Source organism: Stegostoma tigrinum, chromosome 7, assembly GCF_030684315.1.
Source record: "Stegostoma tigrinum isolate sSteTig4 chromosome 7, sSteTig4.hap1, whole genome shotgun sequence".
Taxonomy (NCBI): domain Eukaryota; kingdom Metazoa; phylum Chordata; class Chondrichthyes; order Orectolobiformes; family Stegostomatidae; genus Stegostoma; species Stegostoma tigrinum.
Window position 1 is genome coordinate 91,311,673 of NC_081360.1, and position 21,790 is coordinate 91,333,462.

At 43.0% G+C, this 21,790-nt stretch overlaps 1 protein-coding gene across 3 annotated transcripts in view; it reads left to right on the plus strand.

The window, feature by feature from the left end:
• LOC125454282 (contactin-associated protein-like 5) overlaps positions 1–21,790 on the plus strand; it is an 821,154-nt gene that overhangs the window by 253,348 nt on the left and 546,016 nt on the right. For all 3 annotated transcript variants that reach the window (XM_059647522.1, XM_059647523.1, XM_059647524.1), the window contains one exon: positions 16,010–16,157. In XM_059647522.1, the coding sequence (XP_059503505.1) occupies positions 16,010–16,157 (148 nt within the window). The remainder of the gene's footprint in view (positions 1–16,009; positions 16,158–21,790) is intronic.

Below are 21,790 nucleotides of genomic sequence, written 5' to 3' on the forward strand. Positions count from 1 at the left end.
CCTAGACCCTTCATCAGAGAGGCGGATGGGGGGAGGGAACTGGAATAAATAGGGAGAGAGGGGGAGGCAGACTGAAGATGGAGAGTAAAGAAGATAGGTGGAGAAGGTGTGGGTGGGGAGGTAGGGAGGGGATAGGTCAGTCCAGGGAAGACGGACAGGTCAAGGAGGTGGGATGAGGTTAGTAGGTAGCTGGGGGTGCGGCTTGGGGTGGGAGGAAGGGATGGGTGAGAGGAAGAACCGGTTAGGGAGGCAGAGACAGGTTGGACTGGTTTTGGGATGCAGTGGGTGGGGGGGAAGAGCTGGGCTGGTTGTGTAGTGCAGTGGGGGGAGGGGATGAACTGGGCTGGTTTAGGGATGCAGTGGGGGAAGGGGAGATTTTGAAACTGGTGAAGTCCACATTGATACCATATGGCTGCAGGGTTCCCAGGCGGAATATGAGTTGCTGTTCCTGCAACCTTCGGGTGGCATCATTGTGGCAGTGCAGGAGGCCCATGATGGACATGTCATCAAGAGAATGGGAGGGGGAGTGGAAATGGTTTGCGACTTTTTATCACATTTTATTATCTTGGAATCTCCAGCATCTGCAGTTCCCATTATTTCTGATCACATTTTATTATGTTAGGTGTGAGGCCTTGTTTAGAATACATTTGCGTTTTGATTTGGAGTCTGACTGATTTTGCTTCTAAAGTAGGAATTTATGAAACAACACATTGGCTGACTGTCTAATAATTGCATGCTATTTGAACAAATCTGCAAATACAAATTCACCCCGGAGATTCATATGTGTGTATGTTTGTGGGGAGGGGAGAAATAATGTGTGTGTACATGCGCGCATGTATGGAAGAGACAGTATATATGCGGGTGTGGGAAAGAGTGTGTGTGTGTGTGTGTGTGTGTGTGTGTGTGTGTGTGTGTGTGTGTGTGTGTGTGTGTGTGTGTGTGTGTGTGTGTGTGTGTGTGTGTGTTTGTCTGACTGAGTCTGTGTGTATGTATGCATGTAAGTGAGTGTGTGTGTGAGATTGTATTGTGTTGTGTATCACCTGTAGTGCAACATGAATCCAAGATCCTGGTTGAGGCCGTACACATGGGTACTGAGCTTAGCTATAAGCTTCCGCTCAGCAACTCAGTGTTGTTGTGTATTCCACAGTCTGCCTTGGAAGATGTTTACCCAAAGATCAGAGGCCGAATGCTCTTGACCATTGAAGTGTTCGTCCCCCACTGGGACTGAACATTCCTGTCTGGCAATTATTGTGTTGTGTCCATTCATCCATTGTCGTAGTGTCTGCATGGTTTCACCGATATACCATGCCTCGGGGCTTTCTTGTCTGCAGCATCTGAGGTAAACAACATTGGCCGGGTCACATGAGTGTTCGCATGCACATGGTGCGTAGTATTTCTACATGACATGGCAATGTCCATTTTGGACCACTTCCATCCAGAAAGGCAAGGGCATCAGATATATAGGAATATTACCACCATCAAGATCCCCTCCAAGCCACTGATCATCCTGACTTGGGAAATTTATCACCGTTCTTTCACTGTCGCTGGGTCAAAATCCTGGAATTCCCTCCCTAATAGCATTGTGGGCCAAACCACAGCAGGAGGACTGCAGCGTTTCAAGAAGACAGCTCACCACCACCTTCTCAAGAAAGATATGACATGTCTTGCAGAGGTTGCCATGACAGGGTTGTGTCGTGTTGTGGCTGATGTTGTCCTGAAGGCTGGGTAGGTTGTTGTGAACAATTAAGGTTTAGCAGCTGTTTGAAGGAGAAAAATGGATGTGTGGGGAAGATCTTGGTGAGGTGCTTATCATCATCGATAATCTGTTGAAGGCTGAAAAGAACATGGCATAGTTTCTCTGCTTCTGGGAAGTATTGGACAATCTGAACAGATCCTGTGCATATGTAAGGCTTGTCTGTAGGGGATGGCTGCTTTAATTTTCTCATGGTTGAAGCTAGAGAAATGCAGCATCATGAAGTTATTCATAGGCTCGTAGTAGAATGAGGAACTGATGGAATTGCATGTGTCCAAGAATTAGACAGATTCTAAAGCATGGCCCATGGTAAATTTGATGGTGGGATGAAACTTGTTGATATCGCTATGTAGTTGTTTCAGTGATTCCTGGCCATGAGTCTAAAGGAAGAAACTGTCATCAATGTGTCTGCTGTGTGGTGTTAGTCAGAGGTTCTGTGCAGTAAAGAGGTCTTGTTCGAGCCTGTACATGAAACTTTTGGCATATTGGGGAGCAAACCTGTTCCCCATGGCTCTTCAGATTGTCTGGGTGAAGAACTGATTGTCAAAGGTGAAGTGGCTGTGGGTCAAGGATGAAGCAGATGAGTTGTAGGATGGCATTTGGAAAATGACAGTTGGTGGTATTGATAGCTGAGGCTTTTGCGGCGATGCCATCATTGTATGGGATGCTGGTGTAAAGTGCCGAAATGTCCTTTGTGACAAGGAATGTTCTTAGTTTTATTGGTCCATGGATGCTGAGTTTCTGTACGGACTCTGTGGTGTCTTGACAGAAGCTGGGGGTTCCCTGTACAATGTGCTTCAAGATGCCCTCAACATAGCCAGAGAGGTTCTCACATAGGGTCCTGTTACCTGATGTCCAGATATGTTGGCTTTGTGTATCTTTGGAAGGTAGTAGAAGTCCCCAACGTGGAAAGTATGCAGGTTGAGAGTGCATAACATACTCTGAAGGACTGGATAAAAAATCTTGATCACTCTGTTCAGATGACAGCTGCATTCTCTGGATGGATCGGCAGGTAGCTGTCTGTTGTGTTCCTGGTTGTTCAGCTTTGGGTACACTTCCTTGAGGTAATTCATTCTATTCTGTATGATGATGGCTCCTCCTTTATCTACTGGTTTGATGGCAATATTGCAATTTGTCTTGAGAGCACAGATGGCATTGTGTTGTCCCTGGGTGATGTATAGAACTTTGTGAGTGCAGCTGATGAACCTGTCATTCACATATTCTCTGATCTCTTGAGCATACCTGTCAAGCCCCAGGCAATGGTCCTCCAGAGGGATCCAATTCGACTCCTTCTTTGCCCGCTCCCTCATGGATCTCTGTGTCAACTGATCCAGTTTGTTGATTGTCTCATTGGGCTCGCTGCTTACATCTTGGAAGAATTCCCAGAGTCTTATTTGTCTGATGAATTCCTCCATGACTGCTGTGAGACCAATGAGATCCTTTTTGGTGGTGGCACAGAAACTGAGAACTTCGAACTCGTCTGGTTGAAGGGTGTGGTCAGATAAGTTGACGATGGATTTTCTGTGGTGGTGCCACTTTCAAGTGTGGTACCGGGGAGACTAAGTTATTTCTTTTTCTTGGTGTGCATGTAAGCTCTATTGCCTCATCTGTATGGCATTTTCTTGTAACTATACTGTTGTATCTTGAGCGTAAGCTGAGAATATGGACTGTATTTTGGTTGCACAGTTACAGCTCTTGCCATAGAGTTGGTGTATGAGATGATTGAGGAGTTTGCAAGAGTTGTAACAGTAAAGTTGCTCATCATAATCAGTGTTGTAACTGCACTGCCGTGTCTTGATTAAGAGAGCAGTGAAAATGAAACAGCTCAATGTGGGCATGGGTGGTAGGTCAGAGTAGAGAGAGGATGGAGAGAAAGCTCTTTCCAAATAAGTGGCTGGTCGAAGTTGGCTCCCCATTAACTGCACTTAAGCCAGTCATGTTGTTTTATGAAAGGACCTGGAGTTTGGTTAGCTGAGTTGGCTGGGTAGCTGGTTTGTGATGTAGAGTGAAGTTGAATTTCCATACTGTCTAAGATTACCATGAAGAACTGTCCTCAATTTCTCTCCTTGTCTGAGGTGTGGTGACCCTCAGCTTAAATGACCACCAGTCATTTCTGTTTGTAATGTTAGGGTGGCACAGTGGCTCAGTGGTTAGCACTGCAGCCTCACAGTGCCAGGGACCTGGGTTCGATTCTTGCCTCCGGCGACTGCCTGAGTGGAGTTTGCACATTCTCCCCATGTCTTTGTGGGTTTCCTCCCACAGTCCAAAGATGTGCAGGTTAGGTGGATTGGCCATGCTAAATTGCCCGTAGTTTTCAGGGGTGTGTGTGGGTTACAGGGGGATGGGTCTGAGTGGGATCCTTCAAGGGGTAGTGTGGACTTGTTGGGCCAAAGGGCCTGTTTCCACACTGTAGGAAATCTAAGAAATCTAATGTGGGATCATTCCCATGGTCCAGTAAGATTATGTCCATTTTACCTTTGCCCATGAATGGATGTCTTCAACTGATCTATTAGCAAAGCACCTGTTCAGTCTGAAAGGAGATGTAACCAAAGACAAAACTTTTATTTTTATGAAAACCTCAAAACATTGCAGCACAGACTGGGTCTTGCATCTCTCTTGGCAGACACTACTGAATATTTTTTCCCCTTTCCTGGGAGGAGGATGTCTCTGGCTAGGCAACATTGATTGCCCATCCCTAATTACCATAGAGCATTTAAGAGTCAACCACATTGCTGTGAGTCTGCAGTCACATGTAGGCCAAAGCAGGTAGGGATGGCAGTTTCCTTCCCTAAAGAACGTTAATGAACCAGATTGGTTTTTCCCCAACAATGGGTTTACAGTTATCATTTGATTCCTAATTCTAGATGTTTTATTGAATTTGAATTCTACCATCTGTCATGGCAGGATTCAAACTTGCTCACAATTTAGACCACCAACCCTTTGTTTTTGTAGCATGTCCTTTTACTTTTAAACACACATGCTGTAACTAAAAGATCTGAGAGTGATGATTTCTCATGATTTTTATATTTTTAAGAACATCAAGGAAGGGATAATCATTGGCCAGGATGCCAAGGAGTACTTAACTACTGTTGATCAAAATCGCCTCAGGTGATCATTTTTACTCAGCAGAGTAGGAAGTTAGGCCCTTTCAAACAAAAGGAAGTAAATCAGGTAGTTCCTACAGTGAGTATATGAGCCAGCACATTGTACCGATATATGAAGTCATAGCGTCATCATCATATAATCATTATGATGCATGAGTAGGCCATTTTGCCCACTCAAGCTTTGAATGTGAATTCGCCGGAAATCCTAAAGCAAGAAAAGTTGAGCCATGTTCGCACACTTACCTTTGATTTAATATTTACTCAAAAGCTTAAAAACCATTGCTATCATGAAGGAGATTGTGGAATGATTGATGCCATGAAGGATCTTTTTGAATTGTTTCTTTTGTACCTTAGCTAGGTAATGTTTGAAAATACTCCCACCCCTTTGAATGGAAGTAATATCTAACAGGCAAAGCCAGGTTCATTTGCAGGTTTAAACATGTATTTTTCAAGTAGGCTAAACTCCTCCATTGCAGCCATCACTCATGTTGGCATATGATGAAAATTATTCGTCAATTAGCAGAGAACAATGCACTTCAATTAGTTTCTGGCCTTGGAAATCTATGTGATGTGCTAATTCAGGTACTCAGGTACTTTGTTCTCATAAAACAGATACCTTCTGTTTTATGAGAACAAAGTGTGAAGCTGGATGGACACAGCAGGCCAAGCAGCATCTCAGGAGCACAAAAGCTGACGTTTCGGGACTAGACCCCCATCCCCCTCTCTGATGAAGGGTCTAGGCCCGAAACGTCAGCTTTTGTGATCCTGAGATGCTGCTTGGCCTGCTGTGTTCATCCAGCTTCACACTTTGTTATCTTGGATTCTCTAGCATCTGCAGTTCCCATTATCACCTTCTGTTTTATGTCTTTTAATTGAGGAAACATTAAACAATTGCTCAGCTGTCATATTCTGCTGGACAGAAGACATCTCAAGCAATCATTTTTTAAGAAGAATATCAGAATTCTGTGTGGCAACCAGCCCAATATTTGCTCCTCAATTTATACACAGTTTTCCAAAAACTTTCACTGATGTTCAATTGAATGGAAAAATGGCTGTTAATAGAAAAGAAATAATGTCAAGCAACATCAGTTGAAGTAAAGCACTGAACTTCCACATTGCTTTTCAAAATGTTAAGAATATGACTAATGCAAGTAAAACACAACATATTTAAGAACTAAAAATATGAAAGCTTTTTTAAATATATCTTGTGCAGATGTTGTGAAAATGCCATCAGTGAAACATACTTACATTGAAGGTAATGCTCTGAAAATGTTCAAAACATGGCAGTAATGCAATGAAGAAATTAGTTATGTTTGGACTGTGTCTGAAAGCCAGGGCTTAATTTTACAAGATAATAAAATGTGAGGCTGGATGAACACAGCAGGCCAAGCAGCATCCCAGGAGCACAAAAGCTGACGTTTCAGGCCTAGACCCTTCATCAGAGAGGGGGATGAGGAGAGGGTTCTGGAATAAATAGGGAGAGAGAGGGAGGCGGACCGAAGATGGAGAGAAAAGAAGATAGGTGGAGAGGAGAGTATAGGTGGGGAGGTACGGAAGACGGACAGGTCAAGGAGGTGGGATGAGGTTAGTAGGTAGGAGATGGAGGTGCGGCTTGGGTTGGGAGGAAGGGATGGGTGAGAGGAAGAACAGGTTAGGGAGGCAGAGACAGGTTGGACTGTTTTTGGGATGCAGTGGGGAGAGGGGAAGAGCTGGGCTGGTTGTGTGGTGCAGTAGGGGGAGAGGACGAACTGGGCTGGTTTTGGGATGCGGTGGGGGAAGGGGAGATTTTGAAGCTGGTGAAGTCCACGTTGATACCATTGGGCTGCAGGGTTCCTAAGCAGAATATGAGTTGCTGTTTGTGCAACCTTCGGGTGGCATCATTGTGGCACTGCAGGAGGCCCATGATGGACATGTCATCTAAAGAATGGGAGGGGGAGTGGAAATGGTTTGCAACTGGGAGGTGCAGTTGTTTGTTGCGAACCGAGCAGAGGTGTTCTGCAAAGCGGTCCCCAAGCCGCCGCTTGGTTTCCCCAATGTAGAGGAGGCCACTCCGGGTACAGTGGATGCAGTATACCACATTGGCAGATGTGCAGGTGAACCTCTGCTTAATGTGGAATGTCATCTTGGGGCCTGGGATGGGGGTGAGGGAGGAGGTGTGGGGGCAAGTGTAGCATTTCCTGCGGTTGCAGGGGAAGGTGCCAGGTGTGGTGGTGTTGGAGGGCAGTGTGGAGTGAACAAGGGAGTCACGGAGAGAGTGGTCTCTCCAGAAAGCAGACAAGGGTGGGGATGGAAAAATGTCTTGGGTGGTAGGGTCGGATTGTAGATGGCGGAAGTGTTGGAGGATGATGCGTTGTATCCGGAGGTTGGTGGGGTGGTGTGTGAGAACGAGGGGGATCCTCTTTGGGCGGTTGTGGTGGGGGCAGGGTGTGAGGGATGTGTTGTGGGAAATGCGGGAGACGCGGTCAAGGGCATTCTCGACCACTATGGGGGGAAAGTTGCGGTCCTTGAAGAACTTGGACATCTGGGATGTGCGGGAGTGGAATGCCTCATCGTTGGAGCAGATGCGGCAGAGGTGGAGGAATTGGGAATAGGGGTTGGAATTTTTGCAGGAGGGTGGGTGGGAAGAGGTGTATTCTAGGTAGCTGTGGGAGTTGGTGGGCTTGAAGTGGACATCAGTTACAAGCTGGTTGCCTGAAATGGAGACTGAGAGGTCCAGGAAGGTGAGGGATGTGCTGGAGATGGCCCAGGTGAACTGAAGGTTGGGGTGGAAGGTGTTGGTGAAGTGGATGAACTGTTCGAGCTCCTCTGGGGAGCAAGAGGCGGCGCCGATACAGTCATCAATGTAATGGAGGAAGAGGTGGGGTTTGGGGCCTGTGTAGGTGCGGAAGAGGGACTGTTCCACGTAACCTACAAAGAGGCAGGCATAGCTGGGGCCCACGCGGGTGCCCATGGCCACCCCCTTAGTCTGTAGGAAGTGGGAGGAATCGAAAGAGAAATTGTTGAGGGTGAGGACGAGTTTGGGTAGGCGGATGAGGGTGTCGGTGGAGGGGGACTGGTCGGGCCTGCGGGACAGGAAGAAGCGGAGGGCCTTGAGGTCATCTGCATGTGGAATACATGTGTATAGGGACTGGACATCCATGGTGAAAATGAGGTGTTGGGGGCAGGGAATTGGAAGTCCTGGAGGAGGTGACCCAAGATGACTTTCCATATTAAGCAGAAGTTCACCTGCACATCTGCCAATGTGGTATACTGCATCCACTGTACCTGGTGTGGCTTCCTCTACATTGGGGAAACCAAGCGGAGGCTTGGGGACCGCTTTGCAGAACACCTCCGCTCGGTTCGCAATAGACAACTGCACCTCCTAGTCGCATACCATTTCCACTCCCCCTCCCATTCTTTAGATGACATGTCCATCATGGGTCTCCTGCAGTGCCACAATGATGCCACCCGAAGGTTGCAGGAACAGCAACTCATATTCTGCTTGGGAACTTCCCCTCCCCCCACTGCACCACACAACCAGCCCAGCTCTTCCCCCCCCCCACTGCATCCCAAAACCAGTCCAACCTGTCTCTACCTCCCTAACCTGTTCTTCCTCTCACCCACCCCTTCCTCCCACCCCAAGCCGCACCTCCATCTCCTACCTACTAACCTCATCCCACCTCCTTGACCTGTCCGTCTTCTCTGGACTGACCTATCCCCACCCCAACGCCCACCTATACTCTCCTCTCCACCTATCTTCTTTTCTCTCCATTTTCGGTCCACCTCCCCCTCTCTCCCTATTTATTCCAGAACCCTCCCCCCATCCCCCTCTCTGATGAAGGGTCTAGGCCCGAAACGTCAGCTTTTGTGCTCCTGGGATGCTGCTTGACCTGCTGTGTTATTTTGGATTCTCCAGCATCTGCAGTGCCCATTATCACCGCTTAATTTTACATCCTTTTTTTGGACCAGCCTAATTGCAAGAGATTTGCCTGCATATTTCTCTCACCTGAGGGTGGAGCCACTGTATTGAACTGAGATGCATTGAGGGCAGAAGTTGATTACTGGGTATAAAATAAATTTTACATATCATTCAGTAATGCACAGAATACATTTGTGGTCAAGTTTTCTCAATCTTTTCAAGTAGGTCTGTACTTTATATCCAATTACGTGTGTTTCCTGGGGATATGTGCATGGAATTCCACCTTTTACATTTCCAACTATTGCAATTTCTTTATATGGCAAAGATTGTGGGTTGAGGAAGAATTGCTCAAGTGGGGCCAACTGAAAGATAACTGTCTGCTTCAACGAAAGTTTTCTGTGTAGAAAGAAATTCTAGCTGATTCCGTATTTCAATATTAAATCTTTGTTTTCTACATAATCGATACTGATTTTCTCTTTTCACCTGCATTCCTTTTGTAACAAAAATAAATAGGATGTTTTGATTTGATGTGCTCAATTCTGTATGATTGGAAAATTGTTCAACTTACTGACGATCTAATGTGAGTGCATTTAACAAAGAATTGTTCCTTGAAAGTTTCTATCAAGGTACATGGCCCAAAGTTGTTCTGATTTACTTAACACAAGTGCAAAATATGCAGGAAATCTGAAATAAAATGAAAAAGACTGGAAATATTTAGCAGATCAGTCAACATCTGTGAAGAGAAACAGTTATAGAGTTTAAGGTTACCCAGAGATGAAATGATAAAATGACCAAGTCATCTTTCTCTCTTTCATGTTGAGGTCTGATGTGATTTCTTCAATTGAACACTGCCAATGTGATCAGGTTTGGTTGCTTCAGTATTGATTACCCTTGAAACATATACCAGTAAGACTGGGTTCATGTCAAGTCAGATATCTTAAAGTTTAATAACAACACTATCTATTTTCACTGTTTTGAGATCTCAGCCTTACACGTAGTGTAGGGTTTATGCTCATACATCAAACAGTTACATTGCATGACTGACTTATTACACACAACACTGATTCTTTCACACTGCACCATGAAGGTAAGGGGAAGGATCTTTATACTGGAACATGACATATGATATTATCTAACTATCTTAATGGTGCACTGCCTGCATCTGTGCAATCTATATAGTAATACAACAGACGCTATCACAGTTGAGTTGATATGATTCTCGCTTGAATTCCAGTTACATGATTTACTTCAGGATGAAATCAAATTTTGATCAGCAACAAGAATCTTCATTAAATTACTCCATCCTGAATCCTGAGGCACTAAAGTGTGAACCAAAGCCAGGTATAAGAAATCTTAGGCGTGAACTCGATCAATGGATTATCACCACTCCCAAACCCATTTAAACAAAAGTCTGCAGAAAAATAGTTCAAACTTCTATTGGAGACTGCTTTTCTCATCTCGCAGTCACTTTTATTTGTGCCTAGGTCTTTTGGTAGGAAAATAGTTGTTTTAGCTGTAGAGACTGGAGTTACGCATCAGGTACATGTAATGTCCTGAACCAGCTGACTACATGGAAATTACTGGGACGTTAAAACTTGCAAAGGTCAGTTATGTGATGTCACAACACGAAGTTAGACTTGAAGATTTCAGAGGACTCTGGTGCAATCACCTGGAGAGTTAACCAGGAAAAGTTAAAAGAATGGAAACCTGCTATGAATGCAACAATCAACTACATGCCGCTGTCTGGGAACTTAACAGTGACCAGGCTGTTTCTGACCCCAAGACATTTAATCCGTGACACCACCCTCCTCTCTTGACACCCTGACCGGATCCTGACTGTCCACACATACTCCATGCCCCCTGACCCAGGGCAACTTCTTGCCCAGCCGAATCCCCCAGCCTCCTGCCTGGACCCCCATAACCCCGCTGACTAGATATACCCATCCAACAGTACTTCCGACCCGAGTCAGCTCCTACACAACTCACCTTACTCCTCATTTGCCTGTCACATCCTAAGCCCCAATTACCTAACTAGCTGCCATGCTAACCATTCACCCACCTGTCTCTTTGCTACCCCACCAACCTTCCTCCTAAACATCCTGGCACCCTATCCACTTACCTCCCTCACCCACAGACATTCACTAACAATCATTAGATACCATTAAACTAACTTGGGCTGAGAATGATTAAATAGAAATGCCATTAAATGGATAAAAAAAAAGCTATTACATTTACAATTTGCAAAGAAAATTTGAAATGATCTTATTTAAAAAGAATTAAAATGATATTAGACCCTAAAACTGCTACAAACTGCTTTAATTCATTAAACTTGCAGTTTAAACCCAAGTAACTTCTGCACTTCAGAGACATTCCTAGGTCATGGAGTCATAGATGCATACAGCACGGACCTTTGGTACAAATCCAAGCCGACCAGCTCTCTGTAACTAATTATTTAACTAAGCTAGTTCCATTTGCTTGCATTTGGCTGATATTCCCTCTAGACCTTTCCTATTCATGTACCTGTTCAAATATCTTTTAAATTTTGGAATTGTACCTTCATTTAGCACTGCCACTGGCAGTTCATTTCACATACATACTGTCCTCTGTGTGAAAAAGTTGCCCCTCAGGTTCCCTTTTAAATCTTTCCCCACTCAAGTTAAACCTTTATAAGGTCACCCCTCAATATCCAACACGCCGGTGAAATGAGTCCCCAGCCTATCCAGCCTCTCCTTACGACTCAAACTCTGCATTCCCTTGTAACATCATTTTCTGCACCCTGTAGTGATTATAAAGAGCTCAATCAGGTGGACATCAAAGAATATGAGTTCCCTGATAGCAACTGTTAATCTGATCCAACCAGGGAGCCCTGGTTTACAGATAAGAACAGGAGTGTCAGGCATCCTGATCACTCTGAGACCTGGCTCTGAGGGAGCTGGATTAGAACATAGAACATAGAACATAGAACAGTACAGCACAGAACAGGCCCTTCAGCCCACAATGTTGTGCCGACCATTGATCCTCATGTATGCACCCTCAAATTTCTGTGACCATATACATGTCCAGCAGTCTCTTAAATGACCCCAATGACCTTGCTTCCACAACTGCTGCTGGCAACGCATTCCATGCTCTCACAACTCTCTGCGTAAAGAACCTGCCTCTGACATCCCCTCTATACTTTCCACCAACCAGCTTAAAACTATGACCCCTCGTGCTAGCCATTTCTGCCCTGGGAAATAATCTCTGGCTATCAACTCTATCTATGCCTCTCATTATCTTGTATACCTCAATTAGGTCCCCTCTCCTCCTCCTTTTCTCCAATGAAAAGAGACCGAGCTCAGTCAACCTCTCTTCATAAGATAAGCCCTCCAGTCCAGGCAGCATCCTGGTAAACCTCCTCTGAACCCTCTCCAAAGCATCCACATCTTTCCTATAATAGGGCGCCCAGAACTGGATGCAGTATTCCATGTGCGGTCTTACCAAAGTTTTATAGAGCTGCAACAAGGCCTCACGACTCTTAAACTCAATCCCCCTGTTAATGAAAGCCAAAACACCATATGCTTTCTTAACAACCCTGTCCACTTGGGTGGCCATTTTAAGGGATCTATGTATCTGCACACCAAGATCCCTCTGTTCCTCCACACTGCCAAGAATCCTATCCTTAATCCTGTACTCAGCTTTCAAATTCAACCTTCCAAAATGCATCACCTCGCATTTATCCAGGTTGAACTCCATCTGCCACCTCTCAGCCCATCTCTGCATCCTGTCAATGTCCCGCTGCAGCCTACAACAGCCCTCTACACTGTCAACGACACTTCCGACCTTTGTGTCGTCTGCAAACTTGCTGACCCATCCTTCAATCCCCTCATCTAAGTCATTAATAAAAATTACAAACAGTAGAGGCCCAAGGACAGAGCCCTGTGGAACACCACTCACCACTGACTTCCAGGCAGAATATTTTCCTTCTACTACCACTCGCTGTCTTCTGTTGGCCAGCTAATTCTGTATCCAAGCAGCTAAGTTCCCCTGTATCCCATTCCTCCTGACCTTCTGAATGAGCCTGCCATGGGGAACCTTATCAAATGCCTTACTGAAGTCCATATACACCACATCCACAGCTCGACCCTCATCAACTTTTCTAGCACATCCTCAAAAAACTCGATAAGGTTTGTAAGGCATGACCTACCCCTCACAAAGCCGTGTTGGCTGTATTTGATCAAGCCATGCTCTTCCAGATGGTCATAAATCTTATCCCTCAGAATCCTTTCTAACACCTTGCAGACGACAGACGTGAGACTTACTGGTCTATAATTGCCGGGGATTTCCCTATTTCCTTTCTTGAAGAGAGGAATTACATTTGCCTCTCTCCAGTCCTCAGGTACGACTCCAGTGGAGAGCGAGGATGCAAAGATCTTTGCAAGTGGCAAAGCAATTGCATTTCTCGCTTCCCAAAGCAGCCGAGGACAAATCTGGTCCGGGCCTGGCGACTTGTCAATCTTAATGTTTGACAAAATTTTCAGTGCATCAGCTTCCTCTATCTCTATCCATTCCAGCATGCACACCTGCTCTTCAAAGTTTTCATTCACTACAAAGTTGGTTTCTTTCGTAAAGACAGAAGCAAAAAACTCATTTAGGGCTTCCCCTACCTCCTCAGGCTCCACACACAAGTTCCCTATGCTATCCCTGATTGGCCCTACTCTTTCTTTGATCATGGACTCTTCATGTATAAGTAAAGGTGACTTAATGACTGGATACTGGCCTCTGTGGAATTATTCCACACCCTTCCCCATTTAATAATATCCTTCATAAAATAGGTCAACCAGTACTGTATGCAATACTCGAAAAGTGCCATCACCAGTGTCCTGTACAGCTATAATGTGATGTCCTAACTCATATACTCAATGTTCTGACCAATGAAGATAAGCATGTTAAAAGCCTTCATCACCACCCTGCCTACCTGTGATGCCAATTTCAAGGAACTATATAACTGCACCCTTAGACTTATCTGTTCAGCAGCACTCCCCAGGGCACTACCATTAACTTTGTAAGTTCTCTTCCAGAGTGATGGGAATGTATGGCCTCGCTGCTGCAAAATTGTGTGGATGTTGTGTCAACTGACTAAGTCAAAGGGTCTCGGGGATAGCCAGACTAGCTATAAGATACATGGGTGAATAAGTAAGTGTTTTCTCTGGTGATTGTATTAGTCAGAACAGTTCCATTTTCATTTGGACGCTCTGGACTTTGATTTGAATTTGAAACTCTTGCAATATTTTTCCAAGGCGATGGAAAATAACAAGCATAAAACTGCAGTGGAGAATTGATCGCTGATCTGCATCAAACCCAATTTATGCTGCTGGCACAGTACATTTTCATCACAACTACACCATCCCCCTCTCTAACTATTTTCCCTCCCCTAAGGAGATGGTATTGAGGTCAACTGCAAGTTGTCTAATACGCAAATCAACAAATTCAACCCTGACCAGGATTCAACCTCAGCTCTACCAAATCTGCAAACCCTTGGGTGATTTGTTAGTTATTCTTATGTTGAAGCCTGATCTTGGGTAGTCTGTCCTGTAAAATAACATAATTACTGAAGCCTTGCACAAATAATAAATGAAGAACAAAATGTCAACAGGGGTTCATACTTGCTTTCAAAAGCAAAGTTGGAAAATGATGAAGAAAAGCATCAATTTTGAAGCGGAAATAATGGGAACTGCAGATGCTGGAGAATCCGAGATAATAAGGTATGAAGCTGGATGAACACAGCAGGCCAAGCAGCATCTCAGGAGCACAAAAGCTGACATTTTGGGCCTAGACCCTTCATCAGAAAACCTTTTCTGATGAAGGGTCTAGGCCCGAAACGTCAGCTTTTGTGCTCCTAAGATGCTGCTTGGTCTGCTGTGTTCATCCAGCTCCACACACTGTTATCTGAATTTTGAAGCAATTGCTTTTGTATCATCATTTATTCCTAGCCTATAATCTATGACTGATCTATTTTGCCTTAGTGGACCACATACATGTGTGCCAGTGAGCTTTGAGGGCCAAACATGAAGTTTAAGTCTAACTTTAAATTAATTTACAAGTATCTCAAACTGTTGACTGTCATGGAATGTTATGTGTGAAACTAAGTTTTGCTCTTCATTGAGGCATCAATTCTAAGAATAGCTCTGTCTAATAATCCAAGCAGACAAAACTTCCTTCTTCCATTCTTTCGTGAGTTGTAGGCATCACTGGCAAGAACAACACTTATTTCTCATTCCTTACTGTCCTTAAAAAACCTGATGGTGAGCCAACATATTCAACTACAGCCATTTGTGGAGCCGAGGTACACTTTTATTTTTGGTAGGTAGGGAATTGCAGAATTTACAAATGCCCAAGTTGGTAAAAAGGGTGTCAAGTAAATGGAATACTTTATCCTGGCATATTGATGTTGAACTTCTTGAGTGCCAAGTGATGGGTATTCCATCAATATTTGACTTGTACCTAGTAGATGGTGGACAAAGATTAGGGAATCAAGAAGTGAGTTACTTGCCACAGAGTTTTCAGCTTCTGATTTGCTACTTTAGCTCTAGTATTTATTTGGCTGGTCCAGTTAGGTTTCTGTTCAATGATGACTGCAGAATATGAGGAATTCAATGACACTCACTGTTGAATATCAAGTGGAGCTAGTTAATTTCTCATTGGTAGGGATGGTATAACCTGGCATATGTGTGGTGCAAATGCTGCTTACTGCTTATAACCCAAGTCTCTCAGTTGTTCAGAAGTTGTTATATAAGGACATGTATCTTCATTTGTCTGAGAAGTTGTGAATGGTACTGAAAATTTTTCAATCAATATTGAAAGTCCCCATTTTTCATGTAATGGTGAAAGGGAGGTGATTCTTGGAACAGATGAAGATGTTGGGCGTTAACATAAGGAAGTCCTGCTGTGAAGACCTAGGCTAAGTTGGAGCAATCACAATCATTTTCAATGTTCAACGTAATTTCAAATAGTGATTTCCCCTGATTGCCATTTACTAATACACTTAGGACAAACAAATAACTAAGACAGACGAGCTCATAGAGGACTTAGTTGATGGTGCCTCTACTTTCTAATTGACAGAACTTGATTGGTGCAGCACTCTTTGGACACCCTTTGGAAGGAGACTTCAAGTTCCTTTCAAATATTTAGTTTCATTCTGACCTTGCTCCACTCAAATCAGTAGCAAGACATTCTTGCTTCCTTTCCTAAATTTTTGTCTATCTTTTTCTTCTGTAGGCTTTCACAGGGAATGCCAATGCAGATGGTGTTGTGCGACACAAATTACAGTACTCCATTAAAGCAAGACTGCTTCGTTTTGTCCCTCTTGAGTGGAATCCACATGGCAGAATAGGAATGAGAGTTGAAGTTTATGGCTGTTCGTACAGTAAGTACAAAGGACTCTGTTTGAAAAGTGCACTTGCCAAACACAGTCACTGTTTGGGGAAGTCAAACTGAAATGAGGAGCACTGTTGCTTTGTAGTTCAATGCTACAAAGATTTAAATGAGCAGCCCTGGGGACAATCTTATTAAAAGTTAATTGAACGATAGTCAGTGCATCAGCCAACACATGATGAGATGTGTCTTATAATGAAGGTTGGTGAACATTAAATCAGAATCTTTATCAGCTTTACTGCAAGAGCCTGCAGTCATAAAACATAACTGATTTATGTTAATTCACCTCAAAAGCAAATTTTTATCAGAATACCTAATAATTCAAAGAATTGTACGGCACTTCATACAGCTTTGTGCCTAAAACATCTAAAAGGAACTTTCATTTATGTTGAAATTGTTTTGAATGAATCAGTACTCTTTCCGAATCTGTGGGCAGGATTTTAATTAGGAGTGGGTTCTGGACAAGTGAGAGTCAGGGTGGAATTGAGCATCAAACCACATCAATGCCATCAATGTGAGGGTTTACTTTTTTTAAAAAAAACCTTCCTTAACATTATAAACTCTCAGATGTAGAAGCAGAAAACTCTCAACTCAGATTCTCGAACTTGCTCACCCATTCAATCATCAATGAACAGGGAGACAAATCTGATACACGTGACCAGCTATAAACTAGAGGACCCAGGACAGGGGAAAAAGTATTGATGCATTTAGCCAGCAGAGGTACTGACATTCTATCCAAATCCCAGAAGAAGTGCGTAAGTGTGCCAGTTTCAGAAATTGCAATTCAATTTTGAATGTACATTCATACTTCTAATATAGCATGAAGTTAAAATGATGATTGGGGTTATTTAATTAATTAAGTGGCAGGATTTGTGTAGAGGGGGAACAGTTGGGACTGGTACGTGAGAAGAGCTGCAAGGCCGAGTAGTGGCTAAACTCTAACAATAAAGAAACCTATCTTGTTTTCTGTGGCTTAGATCCAGATTGTGAAAGTGCCAGTGTTGGACTGAGGTGGACAAAGTCAGAAGTCACACAAAACCAGGCTATAGCCCAGCAAACTTTTTGAAATCATACATGCAATTCCAAATAAATCTGTTGGGCTATAACCTGATTTTGAGTGACTTCTGTCTTGGATCCAGCTTGACAATAAAATACCATCACTCGCTGGGTTGCCATAAAATGGAAAAGAAAATGTAAAGTGTCAGTAAAATTCAAATCTATGATTGAAGCTTTCACAGAAAAGTGTTAGGACAGCAACTGAAAAAAAGATATTTACTGTTAAGTTATGCAAAATATCTAACAATGGCCTGAGAAATAATAGACGATTTCAACCAGGATCCTAATAGAATTTGAAATTATTGCAAAAAATGAACAATTTGACATTAATACACATTAAAAAACCCACCTTGAATATTTTTGTCACAATGATTTGCTAGACTGTTTTTAGGGATGGTCAGACATATGGATGCAGGTTGAATTAATTCGGATTATATGCACTGCAGTTCAGCAGAATGAGGGGTGAGCTAATATAAACATATAAAACTTCAACAAATCTAGACAAGATAAATGTAGGAAGGATGTTGCTGTTTATTGGGAAGTGTAGAACCAGAGTTCACAGTCTAAGAATACCATATGGGCCATTTAGGCCAACAATGAGGAAATATTTCTTCATCCAGAGAACAGTGAGCCTGGGGATTTCTCTGTCACATTTAATGTTTTCAAGAAGCCGTTAAATATACAGGGGCTTTAACTCCAACGCAATAGTAGCGTTTCTGCACAACATCACATAATAGCAAATTGCACTATAGAAATAATGGGGCATATGGGAAAAGCGGGGTTCGGGTCAGACCACCAAAAAATATCACTCAAAATCACTCTAAGCCTAACACAAAGGATAGCATGGTTTGATTCAATGTTTAATTCATATCAAATAATGAAATAAAAGTAAATTTAACACCTTATCTTGAAAAAATGTCAAAGATGACTTGATAGGGGAGGGGGTTTTGAGATTGCTCAGTTGTTAATGCAGCGGCTGAAGGTCATCATCATCGTCATCATCATCAACTTAAGGTGCAGTTGTGGTTGCAGGATTAGGGTGAAAAATAGTTAATCCAGAAGTGAATGGCTGTGGCTCATTGTGTTCTGACTGTGTGATGACTTTTGGCTTAAAAAAGACATCCAGTTTTCTGCTTTACCCTTTTTCTTCTTTCATAAAGAAGCTGCGCATAGACAAATATATGATATTTATATATTATATAAGATTTTATTCCACAAACTGCTACCCTGTTGCATTCTGCATTGTAATCGTTGTCCTGTAAGAGCTGCAAACTGCATGCAGGCAGTTCTAAGTGGCACCACCCCAGGCCTTTGCGATAATGCCAATTGCATCCTTGATGTTAAGGCTCTTCCAAAATTGAAGAACACTGTCCTTATTCCTCTTAGTGCGTGCAATCAGCCTCTTAAATGTGCACCTTAAGTAATAAGCTTTAAAAGCTGCTATTGCACCCTGGTGTGTGTTGAAGGAGAGAGTTTGGGGTAGAAGTAGCACTTTGATGTTTTCATAAAGCTCACCAGTGTTGGGAGGAATGTGCAAACTCCTCTGCGCACCAATGGAATTGCATTATAGCCAGCACAAGTTCACGTTTTAGAAATAGTGTTCCCCAATTCATCAGTCACATTATAACCAATTTGTGTTGCAGGAGCATGTGCCACAGCAAAATCCCCAGGTAGGTCTTTGGGCTAAAGGAATCAAAGTGTAAGGGGAGAATGCAGGAACAGGATACTGAGTTGGATGATGAACCCTGATCATATTGAATGGAAGAACAGGCTAGAAGGGCTGAATGGCCTACTCCTGTTTTCAATGTTTCAATGTTTAATATCTTTATAGCAAAAAGATAACCCAAGACATTTTACAGAACAGAATATAGAAAACAAGACATTCATTGGGGAGTGGTAGATGAGATTCTAGGATCAGAAGATTTCAGGTGTCACCAACAAACACATCCTGAATGCATGTGCATTCGGATACCTATCAAACATTTGCAGTGTTTGTTTTTTCATCTGGCAATTCAACATAGGTGGGTGGCAAACTGAAATATTACCAAATTTGATGATGAGAACAAAGCAGCAGGAGAAAAGATTCAGTCTTTCTGGGAATAATGGTATCTGTATTCACAACTGGGGATTGGTTTATCAAGCAGCAATAAGCATCCAATAGCTGTATAACATTGAGCTCCCCACCTATCTACCTGCCTGATTTTGTTCCTGCAGATGCTGCTATGTTGCATGATGCTCAATGACAGTTTGCAGAAGAAACAACGCTGACTGCTTCATGTTGCTTAATCATAATCAATCTAAATCATGTGCTGCAAGGAGGCAAATTCCTGATTAATTTTAAAGTTGGTGCTGAGTACCTTCTTTGTAAAAGCTGGTTTTGTAAGACTAGAGTCATAAAGTAACAACTATAGCTCTGCTGTATAGCCACTATCACTTCCTTTGCCAACACATCTCTTCTCCTACCAGTGTGAATCACAAGTTGCTTCTGATAAATTATGAAAATGGTCAAGAGTGCAAGCCCCTGAGCTAAGTCCATACGATGTGGGAGCAGAAATAAACCATTCAGCCCATCAAGCTTGCTCTGCCATTCAACAAGAACATGGCTGATCTGATAATCCTCAGTTTCACCTTTCTACCTTTTCCTTTTAACTCTTGGTTCCCTTACTGATCAAAAGTCTGTCCGCCCTAGCCTTCAATATACTTAACAACCCCACTTTGACAGCCCTCTGTAGTAAAACATGCCACAGATTCACTACCTTTGGAGAGAAGAAAGTCATCCTCATCTCTCGATTAAATGTGTGAACTTTATTCTGTGATACTATATGCTGTTCTTAGATGCTCTGACCATGGCAAGCAACCTCTCAACACTTACCCTATCAAGTCCCCTAAAAAATTGATATGTTTCAATACAGTTACCTTACATTCTTCTAAACTTCAGTGAGTACAGCCAAATCATCTCAATCTCTCCTCATAAGGCAGACCCCACATGCCCAATATTAACCTAGTAAGCTGCCTCCAATGCCAGTGTATCTTTGCTCATTTAAGGGCTCCAAATCTGTATTCCAACTGAGGTCTGGCTAGTTCCCTGTATAGATTCAGCAAAACCTCCTGACCATTACATATTCATTCCCTTTCAAATGAAAACTAACACTCCATTTGGTCTCACGTGGTGAACTTAATATGTACTTTGTGAGGCAAATCCTGCTGAATTCCATCTGAGTTTTGTATTGTGTGTGACAACCATTCTTTTTCTAAGGAGCAATGATTGGAGTTCTGGAATGATAAGCACAGGAGAACATTCAGCCCCTCATGCCTGTGTTGGATCTTTGGTAAAGCGGTCCAACAATTTTATCTATTCTGTTAATTCAATAGCTTTGTAGCTTCATTCTCCCTTTAAAATAAAAATCACCACTGGACACTTTTGGTGGAAATGCAGGTTTGTGATATTAGACACTGTTTAGCCTGAAGGTAAATGCATTGATATCAAATCTTTGAGTCAGCTAAAAACATGGCAATTGTTAGCCGTTTATCTGCCTAATTATGGACAACTTTCAAACTTTGTCAGCTGTATCATTCAATGTTGATTAACTTAGTGTCTCCTGATATATAGAGCAAGCTTGAAATGTTTTTTTTAATGAAGGAAATAACTGCAGATGTTGGAAATTTGAAACAAATATAGAAATTGATAGAAAAACTCAACAGTTCCCAGCATCTGTGGAGAGAAATCAGAGTTAATGTTTCAGTTACTCTTCTTCAGGACTTAATTATTTTTAACACTGGACTTCAGATGTTTTCAGACACTTCAATATCATTCCAGGTACTGCTAATGTGTGACTTTATGTGTATCCTCTTGCTTGTTGCCTCTTCATGTCTCCATTACCTGCAGACATTAATGGATTGTCCATTTGGTCTTGGTAGACCACTTCACCATGCTATCATACCATGCTATCACACTGCTCACTATTGTACATGTGGTTTAATGCTTTTTGCACGCTCTCTCCTTTCATTTCTCACTGTATACTATCTAAGTAGAGTTGCCCTCAATGCACTCAGGTAGACCATGATATGCTGTTGCTGACAAAGAGATCTGGCAACTGGCAAGTGTTTGGGTGGAGGTGTTGATGACATTGAGAGAAAGAGATGAAGAGAGAGAAACTATATCAATTGGGTGACCAAAGGTGACCAAACAGGTAGATGAGAGCAAACCGGTTGATGTGGTGTATATGGATTTCAGCAAGGCGTTTGATAAGGTCCTCCACAGTAGGCTATTGTACAAAATGTGGAGGAATGGAATTGTGGGAGATATAGCAGTTTGGATTGGAAATTGGCTTGCTGAAAGAAGACAGAGGGTGGTAGTGGATGAGAAATGTTCATCCTGGAGACCAGTTACTAGTGGTGTACCTCAAGGGTTGGTGTTGGGTCCACTGCTGTTTGTCATTTTTATAAATGACATGGATGAGGGCGTAGAAGGATGGGTTAGTAAATTTGCAGATGACACTAAGATCGGTGGAGTTGTGGATAGTGACGAAGGATGCTGTAGGTTGCAGAGAGACATAGATAAGCTGCAGA